Source organism: Misgurnus anguillicaudatus, chromosome 5, assembly GCF_027580225.2.
Source record: "Misgurnus anguillicaudatus chromosome 5, ASM2758022v2, whole genome shotgun sequence".
Classification (NCBI taxonomy): Eukaryota; Metazoa; Chordata; class Actinopteri; order Cypriniformes; family Cobitidae; genus Misgurnus; species Misgurnus anguillicaudatus.
Genome location: NC_073341.2, coordinates 20,227,475 through 20,250,849, shown reverse-complemented (window position 1 = coordinate 20,250,849; position 23,375 = coordinate 20,227,475). Strand labels below are relative to the sequence as shown.

The window sequence follows — 23,375 nt, the reverse complement described above, 5'->3', positions numbered from 1 at the left end:
TAAGCATTCGAATGATAAATTCAGGATATGAATTTGACTCTGAATAAAGTAGGCAAAATAAAAATTTAAGCTTTAGCTTACAGTCATAAAACTGAAAGTACTGCATCACCTGGCAGTCAAGATTAAGAATCACTTACCAACACTGTTCTTGTAAAGGTGGATTGCTCTCTAAACTATCGCCATCATAAAAAAGCATTATCTGTATGCAATTGTAACATCACATTTAGTAAGTCAACCTAGCTAGCGTTAGTAAACTACAGTAAAAGGTTTCTAACATTTAAAAAAATTATTCTTGTTTCTTTTTGCATTTGTGGAGAAAGTCAATGCCAATGGCTTGAGTAAACCCAAACAGACTTTTTGTTTAAAATTAAATTAAATTGTACAAATAGTACATAATGATCATAAATATCTCTTTGAATTTCTGCTACACTAATAAACCTCTCTTTCTTTTATTTACAGAGTTTGTAAAGAAACCAAACCAAAACCAAAATGACGGGCCGCGCAAGAGCAAGATCTCGAGGCAGAGGCCGTGGTCAGGAGGCTGCTGCGCCTGGCCCAGTAAGGGTTTATCCTGTGTTGTAATTGTAGTGATAGCATGGAATAAACTACAGACATAAACGTATTCTAATTCGATTACAGCAACCACCTGAGAAACAAGAGGCTGCAAAACCCCTTTTGCCTTCATCTGAAGGAGAACTGGTGGGGAGAGGGAGACAGAGAACTGCACCTGGAGCTCTATCTGCAGAAGGTGAACATGAAAGCCAAGTGTCACACATAAAGTGTCATTAGAAACTATATTAAAATATTTATGCTCGCTTTCTTCAGTGCTATAGATTCATGGGTTGTAATACTGCTATTAGAATTGTCAGTGTAGTGTTTCACCTGTAATATCCCAACAATATTGTACTTTTTCTGTTCAGCGATGGTCCAGATTTCTGCAGGTTTTCAGCAGGTAAAGATTGGGGAAAGAGGTGGCCGCAGGCGGGATTTACATGATTCAGGCGTTCACACTCGCCAGCTTATGGAACATGTGAAGGACTCCAAATCAGGTAACGTCAAACTGATAACAAATAAGACTTTATAAATACATTTTGTTCAGATTTATTTGACATACATATTGTAGATTTTGCTTGCTTATGTGTGACTATATTCAGCTGTAGTTGCAATCATTTACCGTAATACTAAATTTGATTTAAACGTTTTGTTTTAAGGTGTTTCGGGTACTGCCATTGAGTTGAGAGCCAATTTCATGCGTTTGCTATCACGTCCTCTGTGGGCTCTTTATCAGTACCATGTGGACTTTAAGCCAGCTATGGAGTCCCGTCGCTTGCGCTCTGCTTTGCTTTTCCAGCATGAGGAGACTCTGGGCAGAGCACACACCTTTGATGGAGCCATTCTCTTTCTTCCTAACAAACTGCACAACACTGTATGTTTAAGATTAGTGACTGTGATTTGGTGATTTTTGGAACCAGTAACTGCATATGGAGTGGATACGGTGGTTGATGACAGATTGCTTTATTTCTAGGAGACAATCCTGTGCAGTGAGACCAGAAATGGAGAGAAGGTTGAGATCACACTTACACTGACCAATGAGCTTCCTCCATCCTCTCCTGTATGCCTGCAGTTTTACAATATCCTCTTCAGGAGGTAATCATTGCAGCAGCATGATTACACGTTTTAAATGGTGATGTATATTAAGTGGTATTTAACTTGTGCTGATTTTCTGTTGTAGAATGCTGAGGATGCTGAACATGCAACAGATTGGTCGCCATTACTACAATCCTGATGATCCATTCAACATTCCCCAACACAGGTTTTAAAACCAAAGCATTGTTCGTGTGTGCACGTGTTTTCCAGCTGTTGTCAAAAATGAATTAAACACTGTCTTAATTATTTACAGGCTGACCATTTGGCCTGGTTTTGTGACCACCATTCTTCAGTATGAGTCCAGTATCATGCTGTGCAGCGATGTGAGCCACAAGGTCCTGCGCAGCGAGACGGTTCTTGACTTCATGTACAGTTTAAGACAGCAGTGTGGAGACCAACGCTTCCCTGAAGCTTGCACCAAGGAGCTTGTGGGCCTGATAGTCCTCACTAAGTAAATTAAGCACATATTTTACACCCACATATGATGTTTTAAAGGGGACTTTTTTAACATAGTTTTGAGTCTACATACTTATAATATTGTAGTGTTTTTAGGGTTATTAATGATGATTCATAAAGAACTTGAGTGTATTTTTTGTTCAATCTCCTTTATTTTAATTGTCTTGTGCTGTTTTAATATTATTATAGGTACAATAACAAAACCTACAGGGTTGATGACATTGCTTGGGACCAAAACCCCAACAACACATTTAAGAGGGGAGATGCAGACATTTCTTTCAAGAACTACTTCAAGACGGTAATTTCAAAGGAAATAAAATGGAAACGTAAAAAGCATTTAACAGCAGTTTTTGACATTTATTGTTTAACTCAATTTACTCTCTCTAGCAATATGGCTTGGACATAACAGATGGAAACCAGGTTCTGCTGGTTAGTCATGTGAAGCGTCTCGGACCCTCAGGTGGACCTCCACCGGGACCTGCCTTGCTCATTCCAGAGTTCTGCTACCTTACTGGTACTTACAGAGGATCTTCTCATGAAAACTTTTAGAAAGTTATATAATTTTCACATGAACGCATCGAATGTGAGTTTGTTTTTTCTGAAGGTCTCACTGATAAGATGCGGTCTGATTTCAACATCATGAAGGATCTAGCCTCACACACAAGACTGAGTCCTGAACAAAGAGAAGGCAGAATCAATCGTCTCATTTCCAACATCAACAGGTAGGATTTATAACCATCCTGGTACAGGTGTGTATTTGCAAACTAAATTGGTGAAGTAAGTTACTTCTTACAACAGTGCATGCAGTGGTAGGTTGATTTTTGCATGTCATGTGCCTAACTTTCACTGCAGTTTAATATAGACCTTGCCCCAACAGATGAAATTGCTCTCATAAATTATCCTCCCCATTCTCCTTACAGAAATGCAGATGTGCAGAATGAACTGAGCACTTGGGGTCTGAGCTTTGAGAACAAGCTCCTGAGTTTGAATGGAAGAGTTCTGCCTTCTGAAAGGATCATACAGGGAGGAAGAGTGGTAAGGGATTCATATTTAAGGTTTTTGGTCTTTGGTGGTGGATGACAAACCCTATCTATGTGAACTGCGAGCCCAATAGTGACAATCAGGGGTGTAACGGTACGTTATTCGCAACAAACCGTTATAGTACAGGACTTCCGGGTTCAATGCACACGTGTTGCAGGTGGGACAGAAGTTGCTTGCCATTATGAAGGTCACACTGCTGTTTATTTTTTCTATCGCTAATGATGTGATAAAACACTAATTAAAACTAAAATAAAGTTACATTTAAGTAGGGACGCTCCGATCGATCGGCCAATAATGGCATTAAATGACTCGATCGTTACTCGCTAAATTTGCAGAACCGATCTTTCTGTTTACTTTTGTCAACATAGGGAATCTGAATGCAGCTGCAATTAGAGACAGTTTTTACGTAGTGCAAGCATTTTTTTAACCCGTTGCTCGTGCAAAGTGCAGATTTGGATTTCTCTCTCTGCCTTTAGAGAGATCTGTGTATTTTCTATGAGGATGCGCTCCGCGACACGTCTTCAGATCCCTATCAACACATATCTATCGCCGAGAATTGCATCCTTATGCTGAAAGTTTATTACCGTATTTGCATGCGTTTAAAAGTTTTGACAGTTTACACTTTCTTTTTCCTCACAGCCGCTCTTGTCTGCGTACACCTGACAGCCTGTCATCAGTGCACGTGAACAGAGCGATCTCTCTCACGTCTTAAAGCTACAGTAACATAATTCATCTCTCAATAAAATCACTCTCTGCTCTTGATTAAGACACTGTTGTACTTCATACGAGTGCGTGTATATTTAATTCATACAGTAAAGACTGTGAAGGGATTTATTTTCATTACTTTTAAGAGACATAAACCTTTTGAAGAGATATTACAATATTTTCCGGACTATAACTCACACTTTTTTCATAGTTTGGCTGGTCCTGCTACTTCTAGTCAGGTGCGACTTGTGTGTCAAAATTAATTCATATGAACCAAGAGAAACCGTTACCGTCTACAGCTGCTCCTGTATTTATGTAATTCAATGGATTCAGTGATGTGGAATGACTTTAGGAATTTTTGAACTTGATTTGGCTTGTCGTGTTAATTTAGCCTACTCAGCCTCCCAGGTATGTTCGATATGCTATTGTGTTCGGTGAATAAATGGTAATTTTACGTTAACATGTACTGACACCTATTCAGTCTGCTTTTCTATGTGCCATTGTTTAGTCAAATAACTTGCCATTCCAGATTAAATGTCTGTTCTTGGGCTTGGATTTTGTAAAATAATTTCCTAAATAAACACGACCTGTAGTCCAGTACTACTTATATATGTTTTTTCCTCTTCAAAACACATTTTTGACGGATGCGACTTGTAGTCCGGAAAATACGGTAAATATCTCTTTGCAGAAGAAATATTTGTTGGGCTTATTTATTTGATTCTCTATTATAACAATAATATACCTAATTGCTGCAAGTAATATAACAAAAGCAACATCTGCGGTATTACTTTATCTAGATAAAATGTTAACAGTTACAGTCATCAAAGAGCTTGCATATCAGCTTAAAAAAAAAATTGGTATCGGAATTGATATCGGCCAATTACGAAGATAACAAAACGGTATCGGCTGCAAAAATCCTGATGGGAGCATCCCTAGTTGAGATGTATTTATTGTTCTGTTTCATTCTTAAGTTTGAGTACAGCCCATGGACAGCTGACTGGACTAAAGAGATGAGAGGTCTCCCTCTGATAAGCTGCATGCCTCTGGACAATTGGATGATGTTCTTCACGCGCCGAAATGCAGACGTCGCTAATTCTCTGCTTCAAACTCTCAACAAAGTGGCAGGGCCCATGGGAATCCGCATGCAGAGAGCCATCATGTGAGATGAAAGCAGAGACACATTTAATTGTTAAAAATGTCCCTTTCTGTTTGCATTAATTTACTTTCTTGCCTACATAGGATTGAGTATGAAGACCGTCAGGAGTCTCTACTAAGAGCCCTTCAACAGAATGTAACACGTGATACACAGATGGTGAGTCCAGCATCACATGTATGCATGCTTGTTGCATTCAAATACAAATGGATTCAAGTGGTTTACAGTTTTGTGTCTTTTTTAGGTGGTAGTCATCCTGCCTACCAACCGAAAGGATAAGTATGACACTGTGAAGAAGTATCTGTGTGTGGATTGCCCCACTCCCAGTCAGTGTGTTGTGTCTCGCACTATCAGCAAACCACAGGCACTTATGACAGTGGCCACTAAGATTGCCCTGCAGATGAACTGCAAAATGGGAGGAGAGCTGTGGAGTGTAGAAATCCCAGTAAGTCCCACTGTATCATATATGATCCTGTCTTTATGATTTGTGATTTACTATTTAAATCATCCTACAAAATAGGGGTGAGCGATAAACTGGTTGGTTTGATAAACTGGTAGAGATTTTGGACTCTATCATCTCTATTGAGGTTACGCTACCACGTCAAGTTGCTGTGCGCATGTTCACGAAAATGTAGTTTGTACACGTATTTAAACACTGCAGATTTAAAACAAGTGATTCTAAGCTGTAAACACAAACAATGGGGCTAAGTGTGCGAGCTGTTTTTGTGTGAGAGGAGCACGCAATGTTCATTAAAGGACAAGTTCGGTATTTTACACTTAAAGCCCTGTTTTCAGATTGTTTATGATGAAATAGAACGGTTTCGACCGAAACCTGGACACATGATGCTGGCCCGAAAATTTTCGGGTGTTTCTTTTATCACCTCTCACCTCTACAGTGGCTGAAAATGTGCACTGGAACAATCCTTCCTAAAATGCATTAAACTTTTATTTACAAAGACGTGAAACTCACCGAGTGGTCAGGGGTGGTCACTGATATGCTCACACAAAAATCGCTGCAAAAGATACTTTCCAACAGGTTTTATCATAGTTTTTGTCCAACTCCATTGACTTGTATTAGATGTGCTGTGAGGTACGGTATTACTCCACGCTGGGAACGTTGTTTGTATTCTTGCAAATGGCAAAAGTGGATTATCACCATCAACTGGGCTGGAGTGTCTATTATTCAAGCTCTCAATGGAAGAATATACGGGTGTGAGGTGTTTGGAAAAAATAGGTCCACAAGTTTACAACGAATGCTAAAACAGCTGTTGGAAAGCATCTTTTGCAGCGATTTTGGTGTGAGCATATCAGTGAACACCACTCGGTGAGTTTCACGTCTTTATAAACGAAAGTTTAATGCATTTTAGGAAGGATTGTTCCAGTGCACCTATGCAGCCATTGTAGAGGTGATGGGGTGATAGAACAGAAACCGAAATTTCTCGGGCCAGCATCATATGTCCAACTTTCAGTCAAAACCGTTCTACTTCATCATAAACAATCTGAAAGCAGGGCTTTGAGTGTAAAATACCAAACTTGTCCTTTAAGCTCGTGAGCTTTTTTGGCCTTAAATACACAGGCTTAAAAAAGTATCCTCATAAACAATGACGATTTATGTCTTAAGAGAACGTAAATAGTTGAAAAAGCCCACGCGTGTGTGTGTATATTGGGTCCAGGGTGACTTTGATAAGATACGTATTAGGTTTAATAAGATACATATTGATATCATGATATAAAATGAATACGATTGTGATATAAGATTTTGGTTATAGCCCACCCCTACTACAAAATAAAACATTGTGTGAAAAAATAACCTTGATATTTTTTATATTGATTAAGGCCATGAAAAAGGAAAACGTTTGGAAAAAATTAACATCCTGACTACTTTGACTAATTCACATATATATAGGGTCACATATATACCAGTCTATTGTTTTACCTATTATAGTTTATATAAAAGGTGTTTTCAGTAGCAAAATTGTTTCTCCACAATAAATTTTTTTTTTATTTCAGCTCAAACAGCTAATGATTGTAGGCATTGACTGCTACCACGATACGGCTGCAGGGAAGAGATCCATTGGAGCACTGGTGGCTAGTCTGAACCAGGGCATGTCCAGGTATTGTACAGTTTGAACAGTAGTCAGTTGCAGAGTAAAGGAAAATGTAATGAAGGAATCCATTTCGGTCACATCACAAGTCTAATTTGTAATTCTTATAAGATAAAAAAAATGCCAACAAAAGACATTTGCATTTGTTAAGACAAGTAGTGGGATGTTTTTAAGATCTAGTTTGAAGAATTTTAGCCATTGAATCAAAATATGCAGTTTTATCTAACTGATGTAATTTGCTATCTTCAAAGATGGTTCTCCAGGTGTGTCTTGCAAAACCGTGGTCAAGAGATCATCGATGCACTGAAAGCGCCATTGCAAGGTGTGACATTTTTACATTTAAGTTTTAACGTGTTAGAAATTACTATTTATTTTCTTTAGTGTTGTAATAAATTTGATTGGAAAAAAATGTATCAATAGTAAAACTGTTTGTTTGTTTGTTTAGCTGCGTTGAAGGCCTATCTGAAGTACAACAACTCTCTGCCCTCGCGCATCATTGTGTTTCGAGATGGAGTTGGAGACGGCATGCTAAAGAGTGTAGTGGAATATGAAGTCCCTCAGATCATGCAGTCCATTAAGACCATGGGGGTGGATTACGAGTAAGCTGCACTTCATGCAAACAGATTGGCATTTGGGGAGTGTTGAATTTTGTCCTGTATTTACATTTACATTACACAATCTGCTTACAGGCCCAAGCTGTCAGTAGTTGTGGTGAAGAAGCGCATCAGTTCCAGATTTTTTGCTCGCATTGATGGCAAAATCGCCAACCCTCCTCCTGGAACGGTCATTGACACCGAAGTCACTCGTCCAGAGTGGTGCGTATAGAACAGCAACATTAAAATACATTTTATTATATCAAATGTCATTTCTTTTCTAATTTTTGTACTATTTGGGTGCTTTCAGGTACGATTACTTCATAGTAAGTCAGGCTGTGCGCTTTGGTTGTGTTGCACCTACTCACTACAATGTGGTGTTTGACAACAGCGGCCTCAAACCCGATCACATGCAGAGACTCACCTACAAACTCTGTCACATGTATTACAACTGGCAGGTAACCTCAGATCTCTACATCAATGTTATACTGATGCCAAGATGATGTATGCTGTACCTCTTCACAGTCTTCAACGTATTAATTTCTCTCTTTATCTTAAGGGGATTGTCCGAGTGCCTGCGCCCTGTCAGTATGCCCATAAACTGGCTTTCCTGGTTGGGCAGAGCATTCACAAGGAACCAAACATGAACCTGGATGACTTCTTGTACTACTTGTAACCTGCTTTAGTAATGTACAGGGACATGAAGCAGAAAAGAGGTTTTGGTTTATATGTTCAGAATGTTTATGGTGAAATATGTTCATAAAAAAGAGTTACAATCAAACTTTTTGGGAATGCAATTGTATGGAGTTCTTTTTGTTAAGTTTTTAGTGTCTTATGTTAACAGTAAGATTACTTACTGTATTTTTATGTTTAAAGAGATTGGATTTATGTTTAAAGGCTGTGTAGCAATTAGTTGCTTTACTAATGAAACATGCTGAATATAAAATAAAAAAAGCTAACGTTGTATTTGATGTTTGTTAAATGTGCTTGTAATCTGCATGCACGTTTTGCTTGTATGGTTTACATGTTTAAAAAATTAAATGCTAGTGAAAGTGCCATTCCAGTGTTTTAATATGTTGTATGATTAGAGTATAACATGATCTTTAACACCATCACCAAGTCGTATTGCATTTGATTTGGGTACAATATTTTGCCAGTGATTTATAATATTACCAAAAAACACGTAACTGTTGCACTTGGCTGCAAAATGAAGAACATGCAGTTGCTTGTAGATGACTGTAGTAATTAAAGTTAAAACTGTAGTGCAGAGAAAAAGGGAAGAAATTCCCTGTAAACCTGAAAGAAACAAAAACAAATTCGTGGGTACAGATAGGAAGTAACCTCAGAGTCTATGGTGAGAACAGGGCTGGAAAGCAATTTAGTAGTCACATGCATGGGCGTTGTACTGCTTTGAAATTTACATCACTACGTTAATATAAAGACTATATAGAACAAAAACATGAGTGTTTTAAAGCAACTTCTGTACAGTACATTCCTGCAGAGGGGACATTGGGGTTTGGTAATAAACGAATCCTTATTGACTCAACATATTTTACTGTACACTTAAACTTATCATCGTTCAAATTTTCAATTGTGTGGCATGTAGATGTAACTCTCGCGAGATGTTGAGTTTGGGCCGGGGGTTGGTCTATGGTAAAAACGAAAACGACACTCGTCTTGTGAGATTTTGGCCTTAGCTGTATCCCTTCTAGCCACCACCTTTGTCTTGTTTAAATGCACCGCTCGCTGTGATTGGGCAAACTATTTCAGCGCAGTGAAAAGTAAAAGTAGTGTTATTTTGTAGCGTTGTATATACTGGGCTATATTTACTAATAATAATTCATGTCTATTCTATAATGGCTATTGAATATATTGTAGTTATAAAAATAAAGTATTTAAACAGACAATGGGTGCATCTCAATTCAGGGTCTATCCTTCTAATGCCGCTGGCTTTGAAAGCAAAACTAGATATTTGAAGCTGCAGCTTTTAAAGTCCAAGAAGCAAAAAAAAAGAAAAAAAAAATGCTACGAAGAGAACTGAAACACTAGCGTCACTTGCTGTTCCCGCCCACCCTTACGAAAATTAACCATGTTGTAAAAATGTAGTAACCATGTTTATTGGTGAATTAATTAACTTACTATTTTTATATTTTTAACAGTGGTTTTTGAAACCCACTGGTTGCCAAAACGTCTATGTCTCAGCTGTTGTGTGTCCTGATGACGAGCTGCCCTTATGAAATTTAACCATGGTTTAACGACAGTTTTTTTAACTGTGGTAATGGTTAATTTTCATAAGGCCAGCACGACCATCAACGGGCAACAGCTAGGACCTATCAGAATTTTAAAATAAATATGAAGCCAGATTTTTTTTTTTTTTTTTTTTTTTGAGAAAATATGACATTGATGCAAATTAAACTACCCAACAGTATGTAACATTTACCAACCTTATAAATATACAGGAGTTAAACGCAACATGCACAATATTGCAGCAATTAATTCACATCAATAAAACATGATTTATAATAATAAAACCGTGACAAGGACCTTTAATATACACTTTTATTTAACTACAGTTCTACTTTTTTTTACTAACGGTTACAGTTCTAAATGTTTATTTCAAAATACCCAGATGTCAAAAGCGCGCATTGAATCTTGGGATAGCCAAGGCTGTGAAGGATCCATCTATCCATCCATCCTTGGATTCAGGGGAAACAAAGGCCGCATTTGGAGGCTGCATGTGAAGGAGCCTTCAAATACGGACAGCCTTAGTCGCGGCCAGGTGACGTCATTGGCCTTCAAATGCGGCCTTCGAAGGACGCAGTCCCTGAATTGGGATGCACCCACTACCGTACCCGCGTCAACTCCAAGCCCCGCCCACTTTCATTGCTCCGTTGCTATGGTTCTACCGCCCTATCTCGTGTAGCTGCGCCCACCCCATCATTCAAGCAACCAAACAAACATGTAAACCTTCATAACTGAGTGAGTCTTGAACTTAAAAACAACGTGTTTATAAGCTATTGTACTTTTATTATCTAGTTGCTCGCTCCAATGGTTACTTCGTTAATGGACTTTATTTACTTTTCCGAAATACGTGCATTTGTCGCAGTTTAGCCAAGAATTATGGACTTTAACGCTCACGGAGCAGAGCTGACGTGTTCGGTTAACAGAGGATAAATCGACATCCGAAACGATATTGTTATGAGGGACCGACTGGCTGATTTGAATGCGGTGAGTTCCAAAATGGTCAATAAACGTTGTTAAACGCTGGTTTAAAACCCAACCGGCACGTTTAACATAAAGTAACTCAAAATGCTAAACATACTTGAATTTGGCATTACAATTATTCGATATAATGCCCAAGCATCTCAGTTCTTGGAGTCCACAGTTTTTTCGTCATTTCTCTTCATTTTAGGGTAGGCAGAGTGTCAGTGATGATGGGGTTGTCACTGTGTCCATGGAGAGAGATGGCTTCATGCAGGACTTTTTCAGAAAGGTACGCATGCTCTTTCCTCTTTATGAAATGTGCTGTCCAGGAATAGGACAGAGATGTCAGAACTGTGCTCTGCTTTATTTCAGGTGGAGGAGGTCAGATGTGTCATTAAAAAGATCTCCTTTCTGGTCACTGAGGTTAAGAAGAAACATAGTTTGATTCTTTCTGCCCCCAATCCTGATAACAGTAAGTCATTTTACTAAAGCTAAGTGATGGCATACAAATGACACACAAAGTCAGTTGTGACACTGTCTGTTAAATCCAGGTTAAAGTCTCATAACCTAATTACGAGATTAGGTGTATGTGATCGCATGCCTCACATTTACCTGGGATTGTAACATACAATGGTAGGTTATACCGTGCATGTAATTTTTTTAATAATATTATATCATATTATGTATCATATTACCTAACTAATGACTTCACATCACCTGACTGTTGCGTGGCAACTTCAGTATTGTCTGAATACACGTAAAACCTTGTCATTCACATCCAATCGATAAACAAATAATGTTAAGGGCTCTAAAACAGACAAGCATTTCTGTTTGCCCAGCTACACAATGCCTTGTGAAAGCACGAGACCATGTACTTTCTCTGCCCAGTTTATATATTGCAGGAGGTAATATGCTATGATAAACACTTCTCACATATACAGGCATTCTTATATAGACTTTTGATTGCCGTGCGTTCTAGATTATTCCATACAAACACAAAATGAAATGAGGCCCAGGGGTCTGCTTTCCCCTCAAAGCTGGGAAAAAGAGTCCTCATAGGAAGTCAAGTTTGGGCATGTGGAAAATTGTGTTTTCCCCATAACATTCTTAGAGTAAAAAGTGTGTGTGTGTGTGTGTGTGTGTGTGTGTGTGTGTGTGTGTTGGGCTTGTTTTAGTTTTTACTAGCAGGGCATGTGAGGAATGTGATATTCAGATAAAGACATCTGGGAGGGTGGGAGGCTATCTCTATGCTTATTGTCTCCTGTACACAAGTGTGATATTTCTGCATAAGACTAGTAAAAATGTGTTATCCTCAAGATAATGTACAAACCCATGATCTATTTGAGCCTTGTTGATGTGTAATATTTCTCTTTCATGTTAAGAGAATGCCCAGAGGCACTTTTTACCCTTCTGTAGTGTAAAACTTTAATATCCGACTTTTATTGCAAATTCATTTTATTTATTCTTAAATGATCTTTAATGTATTATTTTAATATCAGTTACTAAATTATGAGAGTTAAGCCTTGGCTTTTTTAGTTTTGATGCAAAATGTTGTTTCTATGTTAAAGGGTCCATATTATGCAAAATGTGTTTGGACATAAATATGTGTTGACAGTGTGTTATCAGAACCACCATACAATGAAAAAATCCACCCACTTCTCCTTTTAAATACCCATTAAACCAAAGCCGTTTCATTAGACATGTTGCTTGATTCTTTTGTTAATGTGATGTCACACTAACAAGCCCTGCCTACAGCCCCTGACTGACTGGTTAACTTTACCCAAAAGCTTTTCTAAATGTGTTTGTTGTTGCACTAATGCGGCTATAGATGGGTGATTCTCACGAAAACTTGGTTTTAAAAATGTCAAGCATGAAAATGTAAAAATTGGTTAAATTTACTTTTTTTACCACCAGACATTGAAAAACAAATCCTGGAGTAAATGGGAACATTCATTTAAAAACTTTTACTTATCATTTAACACTTTTTGTAACATAATTTAAAAAATTAGTCCTAAAAAATCTCATTACCGCAACAGTCAGAAAACATCAACACTGACATATTTTCAAAATGACATGACAAACCTGAAAGAACATAATTTGGAGATTCTGCACATGCATTTAAAATCAAAGTATTATGCTTCTATTAATTAAATTAACATTTAATAAGCATCTGTTGCAGTAATGATAATCAAAATGTCGTGTAAGCATTCTGACAAGACAATATTTCAAATTAACTGTAAAAAAATGATCTTACCTGGTAGCCATCTTGAAGTAACTGGTCCATGTGCTTGGTCACTCAAAATCAAACTTTATTAAAATTCTGTATGTGTGCTTCAACTGTTCTCAAAAAGTGTTGCGGAGGATGAGAACATCAGGCATGGACACATCATTTTCCTAATTTTTCTTCATTATTATTATACATGAATATTCAGTAAATATTTTTTTGTCATCTAAAGTAGTCTAGCAAAACATCCATTTTTTTTTCTTAATATTTTTGTGTTAATTTGATTAAATTACAACATAACGCATGTTCAAACACAGCCGGACACATTGCGGTAATGAGAATTTCAGCAGAAAATGAGATAAAATTTCCAATGATAAATTCAAATGTTGAAATCACACATTGTGCAAGGTAGAACACAGTATTGTGTTAATTCTGATGCTTTTTAATGTTACTATATTACACATTTTTAAGCTAAAATCATTAGTGCCGTGGTGTTTCAATGGTTTTGTGAGAATCACCCAGATACTATTGTTCCAAACTGTATTCACAGGATTCACATCTATTTTTAACCGAAAGCGGTAGCTCATTTACATTTACACGCATGAAAGCAGCTCTTTTTTGCTCCCGTCCAAATAGGGGCATTTTCGGACATGCTGTAACAAATGATCTGTGGGGTATTTTAGCTGAAACTTCACAGACACATTCTAGGCACACCTGAGACTTATAGTACATCTTGTAAAAAAAAGTACTATATTTATATTTAAATATATTATTTCCTTTTAACAGCAGAAATGCTCAAATCAATGGCTTGTGTAACTCCAGTAGCATCTTGTCAAAGCAAAATTATATCATGGCTTCCTGATTCAGGTTATTTCCAGCAATCTATGGTCAGGTTGTTCTTGTGTAATGACTGGTAAACTTTACACACTTGAAAACTGACAGCCAATGATGCTACAGCTTTCGCACAATGATAATGATCATGGTAATGTACAGGTAATGTAATGTACAGCCTCGGTCCGGATCACCATGTAGGGTTTATTTTGTAATGATATCTGTATGAATTCATTCATGGCTTTGTTTTCAGAAACAAAAGAAGAGCTGGAACAACTCACAGTGGAAATTAAGAAAAATGCCAATGTCGTCCGAAACAGCCTTAAATGTAAGAGATTGTTCTGCTTGTCTGTGATAAGATGAAAGTTTAAGATAGGAAAGATTAAAGGAAGAGTTCACCCCAAAATTAATTTACTCACTTACTCACTCTCATGTTGTTACAAACCTGTATCAATTTCTTTGTTCTGATGAACACGGAGGAAGATATTTTGAGGAATGTGTGAAATCAAACCGATCATGAACCCTATTCACTTCCATAGTATAATTTTTCCTACTATGGAAGTCAATGGGGCTCATGATCGGTTTGATTACAAACATTCCTCAAAATATCTTCCTCCGTGTTCATCAGAACAAAGAAATTTATACAGGTTTGTAACAAAATGAATATGAGTAAATGATGACAGACTTTTCATTTTTGGGTGAACTATCCCTTTAAATTATAGGCTACAGAATTGGCTGAAAAAATGACACATTACAAACGATTCTAGAGTGTTTGTTAAATAAGAAACATGAAGAAAATAGTTTTGTTTATGGTACTGGTCTTCTAGTAAATGGCTAAAGAATTGACACAGTTTGATTTGTGTTTAGCCATGCAGCAGAGTCTTCCTCCAGAGGAGCAGATGAGCCAAGCATCAGTAGATGTACGCATCCAGAAAACTCAGGTGCAGAATCTCACATTGTTACTGCTGTAATCTTTAAAGTTAAGTTTTTATATCAAATTAATTGATAACTGTTCTGTTCTCGCTCTCTTTTTTTAGTACACTAACTTGTCTCGTGAGTTTGTGGAGGTGATGACGCAGTACAATGAAACCCAAGTGTCCTTTAGAGAGAAGAGCAAAAGCAGGATTCAGAGACAGCTGGAGATCAGTAAGTCACACACATACATCAACAAAATAGCCACAAACAAGACATTTTTATCTCTTTCTATTACAACAAATGGTGCTTTCAAGTCTTGTCGGTCGGATGAGTTTCAGCCTCGAGTTTACGAGTTGGAGGTGTGTCTTTAAGAAACATGGTGGAACCAATAGAAGCAACGGCTGTTGTTTTTTATTTTTTATTTAAGGGTTTTTATTTACAGCCAAATAAGCCATCTGTACAAAATATGATAAAATTGTAATATAGCAATTAATATATAACGTTACAGTTTATGTTGGCTTCATAAATTAACTGTAAACTTAAAAAAGCAAAACACACCTGATGCACATTCTTCGTTCTTTATTTTCTCTAAGTAGAAGTGGCGGCTCGGGACTGCTCGTCCAAGGGGCGCAAATTCAAAATAAGTGTTCGGAGTGTCATGTCTGTTGCTTGTGTTTTCAAAATACGTGTTTGTTGCATCATGTGAACCATGTGCATCACGTGTTCTGTCAAAACAAGTGCCAGCTGCACACGCGCCAAAACCGTTTGTGATAAAAGAGACGCTCACGTTCACAAAATACACGCAAGACCCTCACTTAACAGTAAACTCTTGTAGCGATTTTAAAGGAGGGGCTTATGATTAATTATTAATATTTAAAAAACATTCTCCACCATCCCAATTAAGGGAAACAAACATCAGCTCAAATGTAAAGTACTTACAATGAATTGTAATCAATTATAAGCATGTGGATCTGATCAAATAAAAGTCTTGGGTGTCTGGCCAACACTCGTCCAGCGAATGTTTAGTAAGACACTAAAGACTATATTAGGATATGGTATCTTGGCTAAGGAGATGAATATCCTAAAATTGATCCAACAGCTTTAAGAGCAGGTAGCAGTACCGTTAATGATTAGTGACTCCAGATTATGAGCATGAACTACAAACAACATCATGTGTGATACAAATCAGACTTCATTGACTAACTAAACATATACTACTCTAAACATACAAACACGCACGCACACACACATACATAATGTTCCAGCATTGGAAGAAGGTAAAGGTTTAAGTAAATAAAAGAATAAAGCATGAAGTTATGGCAGTATTTTTTAATTCAGCAGATCAAAGCCTAAAACGAACCATCAGTTACTTAATGCGAATGCACCTAAGTTAAAAAGGGATAATGATGCGTGATGCATCAGTGAATAAGACTAAGTATGATACTTGCATGTCTTGCCCATTAAAAGAAAGTGTCCTGATGTAGCTTGTTGAGGCTTCAGTTGATCTTGGCTGAGAGGATTGATGGGAGAAAAACCAGCTTGATTCACATGATCCTTGGTAAAATGAAAAGACAAGGCCAAGGCCTGGCACAAACTTAGAGGTACGCTGGAAACGTCTAGTTTCGCATCCTCATTCTGATGAGAATCCTGAAAGGACTCAAATGTATCCAGAAAGAAAAACTTAAGAGATAAGAACTCCGATAACAACTCCCACCTCAGAACTTCATCTCGCAACTCCACAGAACTCCTGGTGTGTTCTTAGGTAGGGGTTTTAAAGCTGTGAAGAGGTCACACCTCTAAAGAAGTGTCTGACCCAATCAGAGGTCATACGTGTAGAGGTTTTCAAATATATGCTGTTTGCATATGGAATTCAATTGGATGTTGAGATGGAAATGATAAAGAGTTTCATAATATTATTAGGAAGATGAGTTTCCTAAACATAAAGCATATTATCATTCAGGAAATCAAAAATAGATCACATAGATACCAAAGAAGGACTAGATATGATTTGAATTAAGTAAGTAATACTAAACATTCATTTAAACTAGTTTGGGTTAATATACTAATATAACATAAACACCAAGAACATAATCCATGATGAGATTAGAAATAGTTGATTAAGACATTTCCCTTATACATTTATAAGTGAATACATGCGTGAATAAATAGAAAGTTTCTTTGTCTGCCCCAAAATCTCCCACATTCTTTTGTGATCATAAAACTCTAATCTTGATGTGTTGCTGTAGTCACGAGAGATCTGTTTTGCTTTGAAGTGTTAAAAGCAGTTTTGGGGGTAGTGTTACAGACCTGCTTGTTGGGTGAGGGTCTGCAGTTATATTTATGAAATACAAGAAGTTGTTGTGTGTCTGATCTGGCTCAGTCGTTACACTCTGATTACGCGTGAGATTATGCGAGTATCTGGAAAACGCGAGCGTCTCTTTTATCATAAACCCTTTAGACGCGTCTGCAGCAGGCACTTATTTTAACAAAACACGTGATGCACATAGGATCGCTCGACACGCAGAACACATATTTTGAAATTACGAACCACACACATGACGGGCTACATACATGTTGTGTCGAACTTCGCATCAAGTGCCCTCAAAAAAAGAAGTCACCGGCCGCCACTGCTATGTAGAGTTACCAAATATTGCTATTTTTTGTGTAATTTATTTAAATAAGGTACTTTTGCCATCTTGCGCTGATGAAAGTGACTTGAACAGACCTCAGAGGTTATTTTGCAGTAGTGTGAACATAAACTGCTTGTACATACATTGTAGGCTATCAGAGGCAACAACACATCTTTCTAACTGAACACCTGGCAACCCTATGTGCTTTTTAGTGCTTCAGATTCACTGCTTTAAAAATGTACTTTGTCTGGTGGACATTGTCAGTATACAATGTTTTTTTTATGCTTTTTATGCTATGGCTGCTTTGCCTCACCTGTGTGTGATTGTTGGCAAATTGTCCCTCTCAAATGTATGATCCCAAAATCATAAACACCTCAAAACAATAAAAAAATAAGAAAATACATGCATAGGATAGTGTTTCTGTAAAAACAAACACCACCACACACTTACAGGGTATCATTAGTAATGAAAGTAACTAATGATATTATTTGTATAGGTCTATCAATGTTGAAAATCCTGCATAGTCTATCTTTGGTTCATTTATCAAAATATTTTGGTCAGCTGATGAGTCAGAATCTGTCAGAATTGATGAAAAAAAAAAAACGTTTACATAGGAAGGGCATCTTAAAACAACTTTTAAAGAATAAAAGTGGACTACGTAAGGTGTTGTACGCATATCGTATATGCTGCCTGCATTGAATTAATCCCAATGAGAGTAGATTAATGAGGTACTATTTTTACTTTACAACACATGAGATGGAGCAGGGTGTCACCGGAGACTGCCAGGCAAGCGCTACCTTGGTGACAGCCAGGGCTCCTGGGAATCCGCTGTAACTTGGGACAGTGGGGGCAGGCAAGATCAGAATGTCATGTGACCCAGATAGTGAGTCATATGACTCTTTGTATTTGCATAAAGACCCAGTTATATTAACTTTCACTAGTTTACACCAGTCACATCCACATTGGCTATAGGTGTGTGCATGTGCATGCGTGCGTCTGCGTGTTTTTCCAGTGACCTTTACATTGATGCTTTCGGTCACTATATTGTTCTCACTTTTTCTCAGCTAAATCAATACAGTACAAAAGGTTTACTTTGTTGTGTACACACCATTCCATGACACAAAGGCAAACAATTATACAAATGGACTAGCCTATTAGCTCTATTGTTTGGTCACCATGTCATGTTAACCTGGGGTTAATTTACAGAGAAAGCTGTTTAATGTGTATAATGACCTGAAATAACAATTGGCAGTTACCCATGAGTACCAGTACACCAGTATACGTATACGTATCAAACCCATGGTCTCTGCATTGGCATGGCATCGTAAACAAAATGCTCTACCAGTTGAGCTACACCAACAAAATACCTAATGCTGATGGATGCATTTCTTGTCTAATCTCTTAAATGTTCTGAATCTTTAGCTGGAAAAGTCACAACTAATGAGGAATTGGAAGAAATGCTGGAGAATGGAAACGCATCTGTTTTCACTTCTGATGTGAGTTTTCCTAATCATGCATTGCTTTCCATTCATAGAATGAATGAATCATTTGAAACTCTTCTGCAAAACTCAGTCACTTACTGTGGGCTCTGTTTTATTGCACGTCTGACCTGACTGTGACATAACTTTTTATCTAGCACCCTCTTGTGGATTTTTTCTGCATTGTCTTTGAGGGTCTGTGTAACACAGGGGTTCTCAACCTTTTTAACTTCAAGACCCACAACAATATTTGAATGCTCCCACTAACAATTTCTATCAAAGAAAATATACTAGAGCTTGGCATAGCTAGACATGTTTATTTGTTATAAAAATAACCAAATGTAGGGAAATATCTTGATTTTTAGCTGTCTAGCTGCCTCTTGGAAGTATGTTGACCCCCCCCCAGCCTCCAGTTGAGAACTACTGGTGTAAAGAAATAGTTCACCCATACCTGATTCAGTCATAAAAGTTTCTGAGAAGTTAAACAAAAGACTAACATGATTTCTTTTCTCCTTTTTAGATCATCTCAGACTCCCAGATAACCCGCCAGGCCCTCAATGAGATCGAGTCTAGACACAAAGACATCTTACGTCTGGAGTCCAGCATTAAAGAGCTGCATGACATGTTTGTGGACATGGCAATGCTCGTGGAGACACAGGTGCAGCTTGAGCTCCTCCTTTATTATTATAGGTTTACGTATTGAATAATTCATGCAGCATTTGTTCATTTGATATTTTATACTGTACAGGGTGAGATGATTGACAACATTGAAAAAAATGTAAACAATGCAGTAGAATATGTCGGTCAAGCTAAAGTGGAGACCAAAAAAGCTGTGAGATACCAAACACGGGCCCGCAGGGTAAGAACAAATATTTTAAAGCTTTAAAGGGATGGTTCACCCAAAAATGAAAATTCTGTCACGATTTACTCACCCTCATGTTTTTACAAACCTGTATAAATTTCTTTGTTCTGATGAACACAAAGGAAGATATTTGAAATGAAACAGAAGCACCATTGACTTTGATAGCAGGAAAAAATACTACTATGGAAGTCAATAGTGCTTTGGTTACAAACTTATTTTGGCAGTAAACCTAAAAGGGTTACTTCACACCTGTGTTATTCTAAACCACCAAGTCCTTCGATTGTCTTCAGAACACATTTTTAGATATTTTTTCTGAAAACCAGGAGGCTTGTGACTGTCCCATAGACGACAGTTTGTTTTACAATTCTTTTCCCAGTAAAGAATGAAAGACATCGCCAAAAAGGTCCACGTTCCATCAGTAGTTCAATAATAAAATTATGAAGCGACGAGAACACTTTTGTGTGCAAAAAAAAACCCCGAACAATTTGTTCTGGGAATATATTGGGAACTACAGTATATTCTTAAAAGGCAAAGCACTGCTACTTGGGCTACTTGATTGATTTGCTTGCAGTGAAGAAGTATTTATTGAGAATATAGTTCCCGGTATGTATACGGTTAAAAGATGGCTGTGTCTCTTGTGACTTTGTTATGTGTACACGCTGTGACTATAAAAATCACAATATATAAAATTGGGAGCAAGGCTTTGAACCGGTTCACGTAACAAAAACCAAAAAACTTTTGATGTTTTGCAAGGAACAGAAACGAAACCAGAAACTTTAAAAATATATATGTTCCGGAACATAATCGTTAATTTTTTGGTTCTTTGACAAGATTTCTGTGCAATATGACTCAGTGAAGTTCACTTCCGGTCATCGTTGACTCATCGGAGAAATGAGCAAGTAGCTACTCAAGCCCAAGTCTCTTATGCTCAATTATAAGAGGTAAATATTGTAGGCTACCAAGTATCTCAAGATGTTTTTTAATACTAGTGTAACGAATCGCAATTGATCCGTGATCCAAATAAATCACGACCCATGGTTCGGCTCGTATGCCATTCGCGGATTAATACGAAAATTTAAATAGGGTGAAAGTTGATCATTTGCACATGTTTCAAAGGCTTGCAAATGTTAACACTTAAGTGACTTTAAACTATTTAATTGGCGCTAAAGTGAGCAATTTTTTGTACGCACATCCGGTTGAATGTGGCTGGTCCGACTCCAATCAAACGTGATTATCCCTATGCCCTTCAAAGATCAGAACTCTTGATGTAATAATATACATTTGGCGAATAAAGCCCTGAAAAACAATGTAATTTTCACTTTATGTGGAGCGAATGTTTATGCTGCACCTTCTTCCCAAAGCACTGTTTGGAATTCGTCCTCCGTCTGTGTGTGTGCGCGAGTGTTTAAGTGCACTTAACAAATGTAGGCATGTCAGAATTACCGTTATGCCGCTTACATAATGTAGCCTTTTTTAATGTTTGATGACAAGATAGAGACTTGAGGACAATTATGTAGACTAAAAATGTAAGTTTAATGTCCTAATGATCAGCCTACTTATTTGAATGTCCCACAGCTGACATGGAACGTTATTAACCGGTTCGGGAACTTTATTTTTTTGTTATAACCAGTTCAGGAACTTCAATTTTAGGGTTGAACCGGAACCGTTAAAATACTGTTTCGTATTTTGGGAAAAAATTCTGGTTCAAAGCCCTGATTGGGAGCAGTATGCTAGCTGGAGCCATTTACTTCCAGTCTTTGTGCTAAGCTAGGCTAGCGGTGGGTGCGTCAGACAGAGTTACGGGACGCACTTAGATGAAAAGGGTATGTATGGACTTAATTAACTCTGGGGGATACGGTGAATAAGCTAAAGTCCTAAAAAGTTGGCGTGTTCCTTTAAACAGCCCGTATAAATGTACAAAGTACTTGCCAGCTTATTCTGTGCCTGTACGCTGGCAACTGCGTCAGGAGGTCACATCAGCAGCACACACCGAAGTCTGCTCGTGAACGCGCACTGAACAACCAAGGAGGAGAACAAATTGTTAAATAAAGTTGTTTGTTTTGTTTTCTTTGCGTACAAAAGGGTTCTCATTGCTTCATAATATTATTATTGAACTAGGTGTATCATGCTGTAGTAGCTTTATGAAAGAGTTTTAAGCTTAAGGATGTGTTCGTTATAACTTTTTCACTCTTTCGTCCTGCACAGAAATACATAATTCTTGCCGTGATTGTTCTGGCCGTTCTTGTTGTGGTAGCAATGATTGTTGGTTTATCTGTCGGCTTGTCTACTAAAACCACTACTTCCTCAAACACTGCTGCTACTAATCCTGCCTAACCATGCTTCCCAAGGTAACACGCTGGGCCAAGTGACTAAAACTCTCACTTTACTATTTCACTATTTAAAATCTTTTTTGTGGTGAGAAAGAATAAATGAAATCATTTATGTTTACTGAAAGCATTTTGCTTTTCTGTCAGTTTATGTGCTTCTAATAAATAACTAAAAGATCTGTGCATGCTTTTAACACAAATGTGATTTGGAAATGCACCATAGTTATTCTTTTTTTTGTTTGTTTGTTTGTCCCAGAAAACAGTTTATGTTGCCATTTGTGGAGCTGCGTGCGTAATTCTTCTTCTTCTCATCATCATCGTTGGAGTTTACAGCGAATAGTCACCTGTAGCGAAGCGCTGGTTGGGTTTTTTTCTCTTAACATGACTGCCTTTGAGAAACTAAGCTGTATGTCATTTGAAATGTTTCAATGATTGTATATAGCTAAACACTAAAACCTCAAAATTTCCTCTTGAATATGTATTTTATTTTGCACTTATGAATTGTGTAAACGCCAGCATGGATTTCTGCTCTTTTTATGATTTGAAATCTGTGCCCCTTTACAATAACAACCAGAGGTCATTTTCCTGCTCTTTTATTTATTTAATACTGCTATTCAAACTTTGCACAGTTTGTAATGTTTTTGATATCTGTTACTTCAAAAATAGTTATTTGTGCCTTGGGAGGTCTGACTGAGAAATGTGGAGATAAATTCAGTCCAGCAAAGTGCACTTAATAAGATTTTACTGAGCAAGGGATTGTACTCAGTATTGATGAGTTCAACACAGTTTGTTGTTTCACTGGTTTGAACATGATTGATCCACACAATATGATGTTAGATCTATGAACAATGTTACAAAACATATTTTAATCACTTAATATTGTTCCTTTTTGTGTCTTATGTGACCATCAGAAAGGTAACCATGGAGTTATAGTCAAATATTCACATGGTGTATTGTAAAATAAATATAACTTGCTCACTGTTAAAATGTGTTATACTCTGTTATTATGTCATAAATGTATTAATCACCTATACATCATTCACAGCCTACCACTAACATATTTATATGAGAGAAGATATAGTGACCACAAAAAGGTTTTGGGGTATGAATGTTTGGGCATTATAACAAAATGTGCAAGAGTGGCATTTACAGTAATAGCATAAGTGTACTATTGAAGTAAATCATATAAAATATATATAAAATA

The 23,375-nt window shown here is 37.4% G+C and overlaps 2 protein-coding genes across 3 annotated transcripts; both read left to right on the top strand.

The window, feature by feature from the left end:
• Nucleotides 1-406: 406 nt before the first annotated feature.
• piwil1 (piwi-like RNA-mediated gene silencing 1) lies at nucleotides 407-8,758 on the top strand. Its single transcript, XM_073867715.1, has 20 exons — nucleotides 407-558; nucleotides 640-748; nucleotides 921-1,049; nucleotides 1,212-1,426; nucleotides 1,526-1,647; nucleotides 1,733-1,813; nucleotides 1,901-2,098; nucleotides 2,293-2,401; nucleotides 2,491-2,617; nucleotides 2,708-2,825; nucleotides 3,024-3,138; nucleotides 4,821-5,008; nucleotides 5,089-5,161; nucleotides 5,247-5,447; nucleotides 7,013-7,116; nucleotides 7,359-7,429; nucleotides 7,553-7,706; nucleotides 7,797-7,922; nucleotides 8,011-8,158; nucleotides 8,260-8,758. The coding sequence occupies exons 1-20, from the start codon at nucleotides 490-492 to the stop codon at nucleotides 8,374-8,376; spliced, it is 2,574 nt and encodes an 857-aa protein (XP_073723816.1). The 5' UTR covers nucleotides 407-489; the 3' UTR covers nucleotides 8,377-8,758.
• A 1,808-nt stretch (nucleotides 8,759-10,566) lies between these two features.
• On the top strand, nucleotides 10,567-23,158 carry stx2b (syntaxin 2b). 2 transcript variants are annotated; one of them, XM_055168880.2, is made up of 11 exons: nucleotides 10,567-10,679; nucleotides 10,807-10,928; nucleotides 11,113-11,193; nucleotides 11,277-11,376; nucleotides 14,213-14,287; nucleotides 14,827-14,900; nucleotides 14,997-15,105; nucleotides 18,927-19,000; nucleotides 19,503-19,640; nucleotides 19,731-19,841; nucleotides 22,050-22,192. In XM_055168880.2, the coding sequence occupies exons 2-11, from the start codon at nucleotides 10,899-10,901 to the stop codon at nucleotides 22,176-22,178; spliced, it is 921 nt and encodes a 306-aa protein (XP_055024855.2). In that variant the 5' UTR covers nucleotides 10,567-10,679; nucleotides 10,807-10,898; the 3' UTR covers nucleotides 22,179-22,192. The 2 variants fall into 2 exon arrangements, with proteins under 2 accessions (XP_055024855.2, XP_055024856.2); XM_055168881.2 differs by lacking the exon at nucleotides 22,050-22,192 and adding an exon at nucleotides 22,428-23,158 and having other exon boundaries at nucleotides 10,598-10,928.
• The last annotated feature ends 217 nt before the right edge of the window (nucleotides 23,159-23,375 follow it).

Bases quoted from the DNA above. Each gene is read 5' to 3' on its own strand.
- piwil1 (XM_073867715.1), top strand. From the start codon at position 490: ATGACGGGCCGCGCAAGAGCAAGATCTCGAGGCAGAGGCCGTGGTCAG. The intron at 7,430-7,552 runs GTGTGACATTTT...TTGTTTGTTTAG, and splicing joins ACTGAAAGCGCCATTGCAAG to CTGCGTTGAAGGCCTATCTG. The intron at 7,707-7,796 runs GTAAGCTGCACT...ATCTGCTTACAG, and splicing joins ACCATGGGGGTGGATTACGA to GCCCAAGCTGTCAGTAGTTG.
- stx2b (XM_055168880.2), top strand. From the start codon at position 10,899: ATGAGGGACCGACTGGCTGATTTGAATGCG. The intron at 14,288-14,826 runs GTAAGAGATTGT...ATTTGTGTTTAG, and splicing joins CGTCCGAAACAGCCTTAAAT to CCATGCAGCAGAGTCTTCCT. The intron at 19,641-19,730 runs GTGCAGCTTGAG...TATACTGTACAG, and splicing joins CAATGCTCGTGGAGACACAG to GGTGAGATGATTGACAACAT.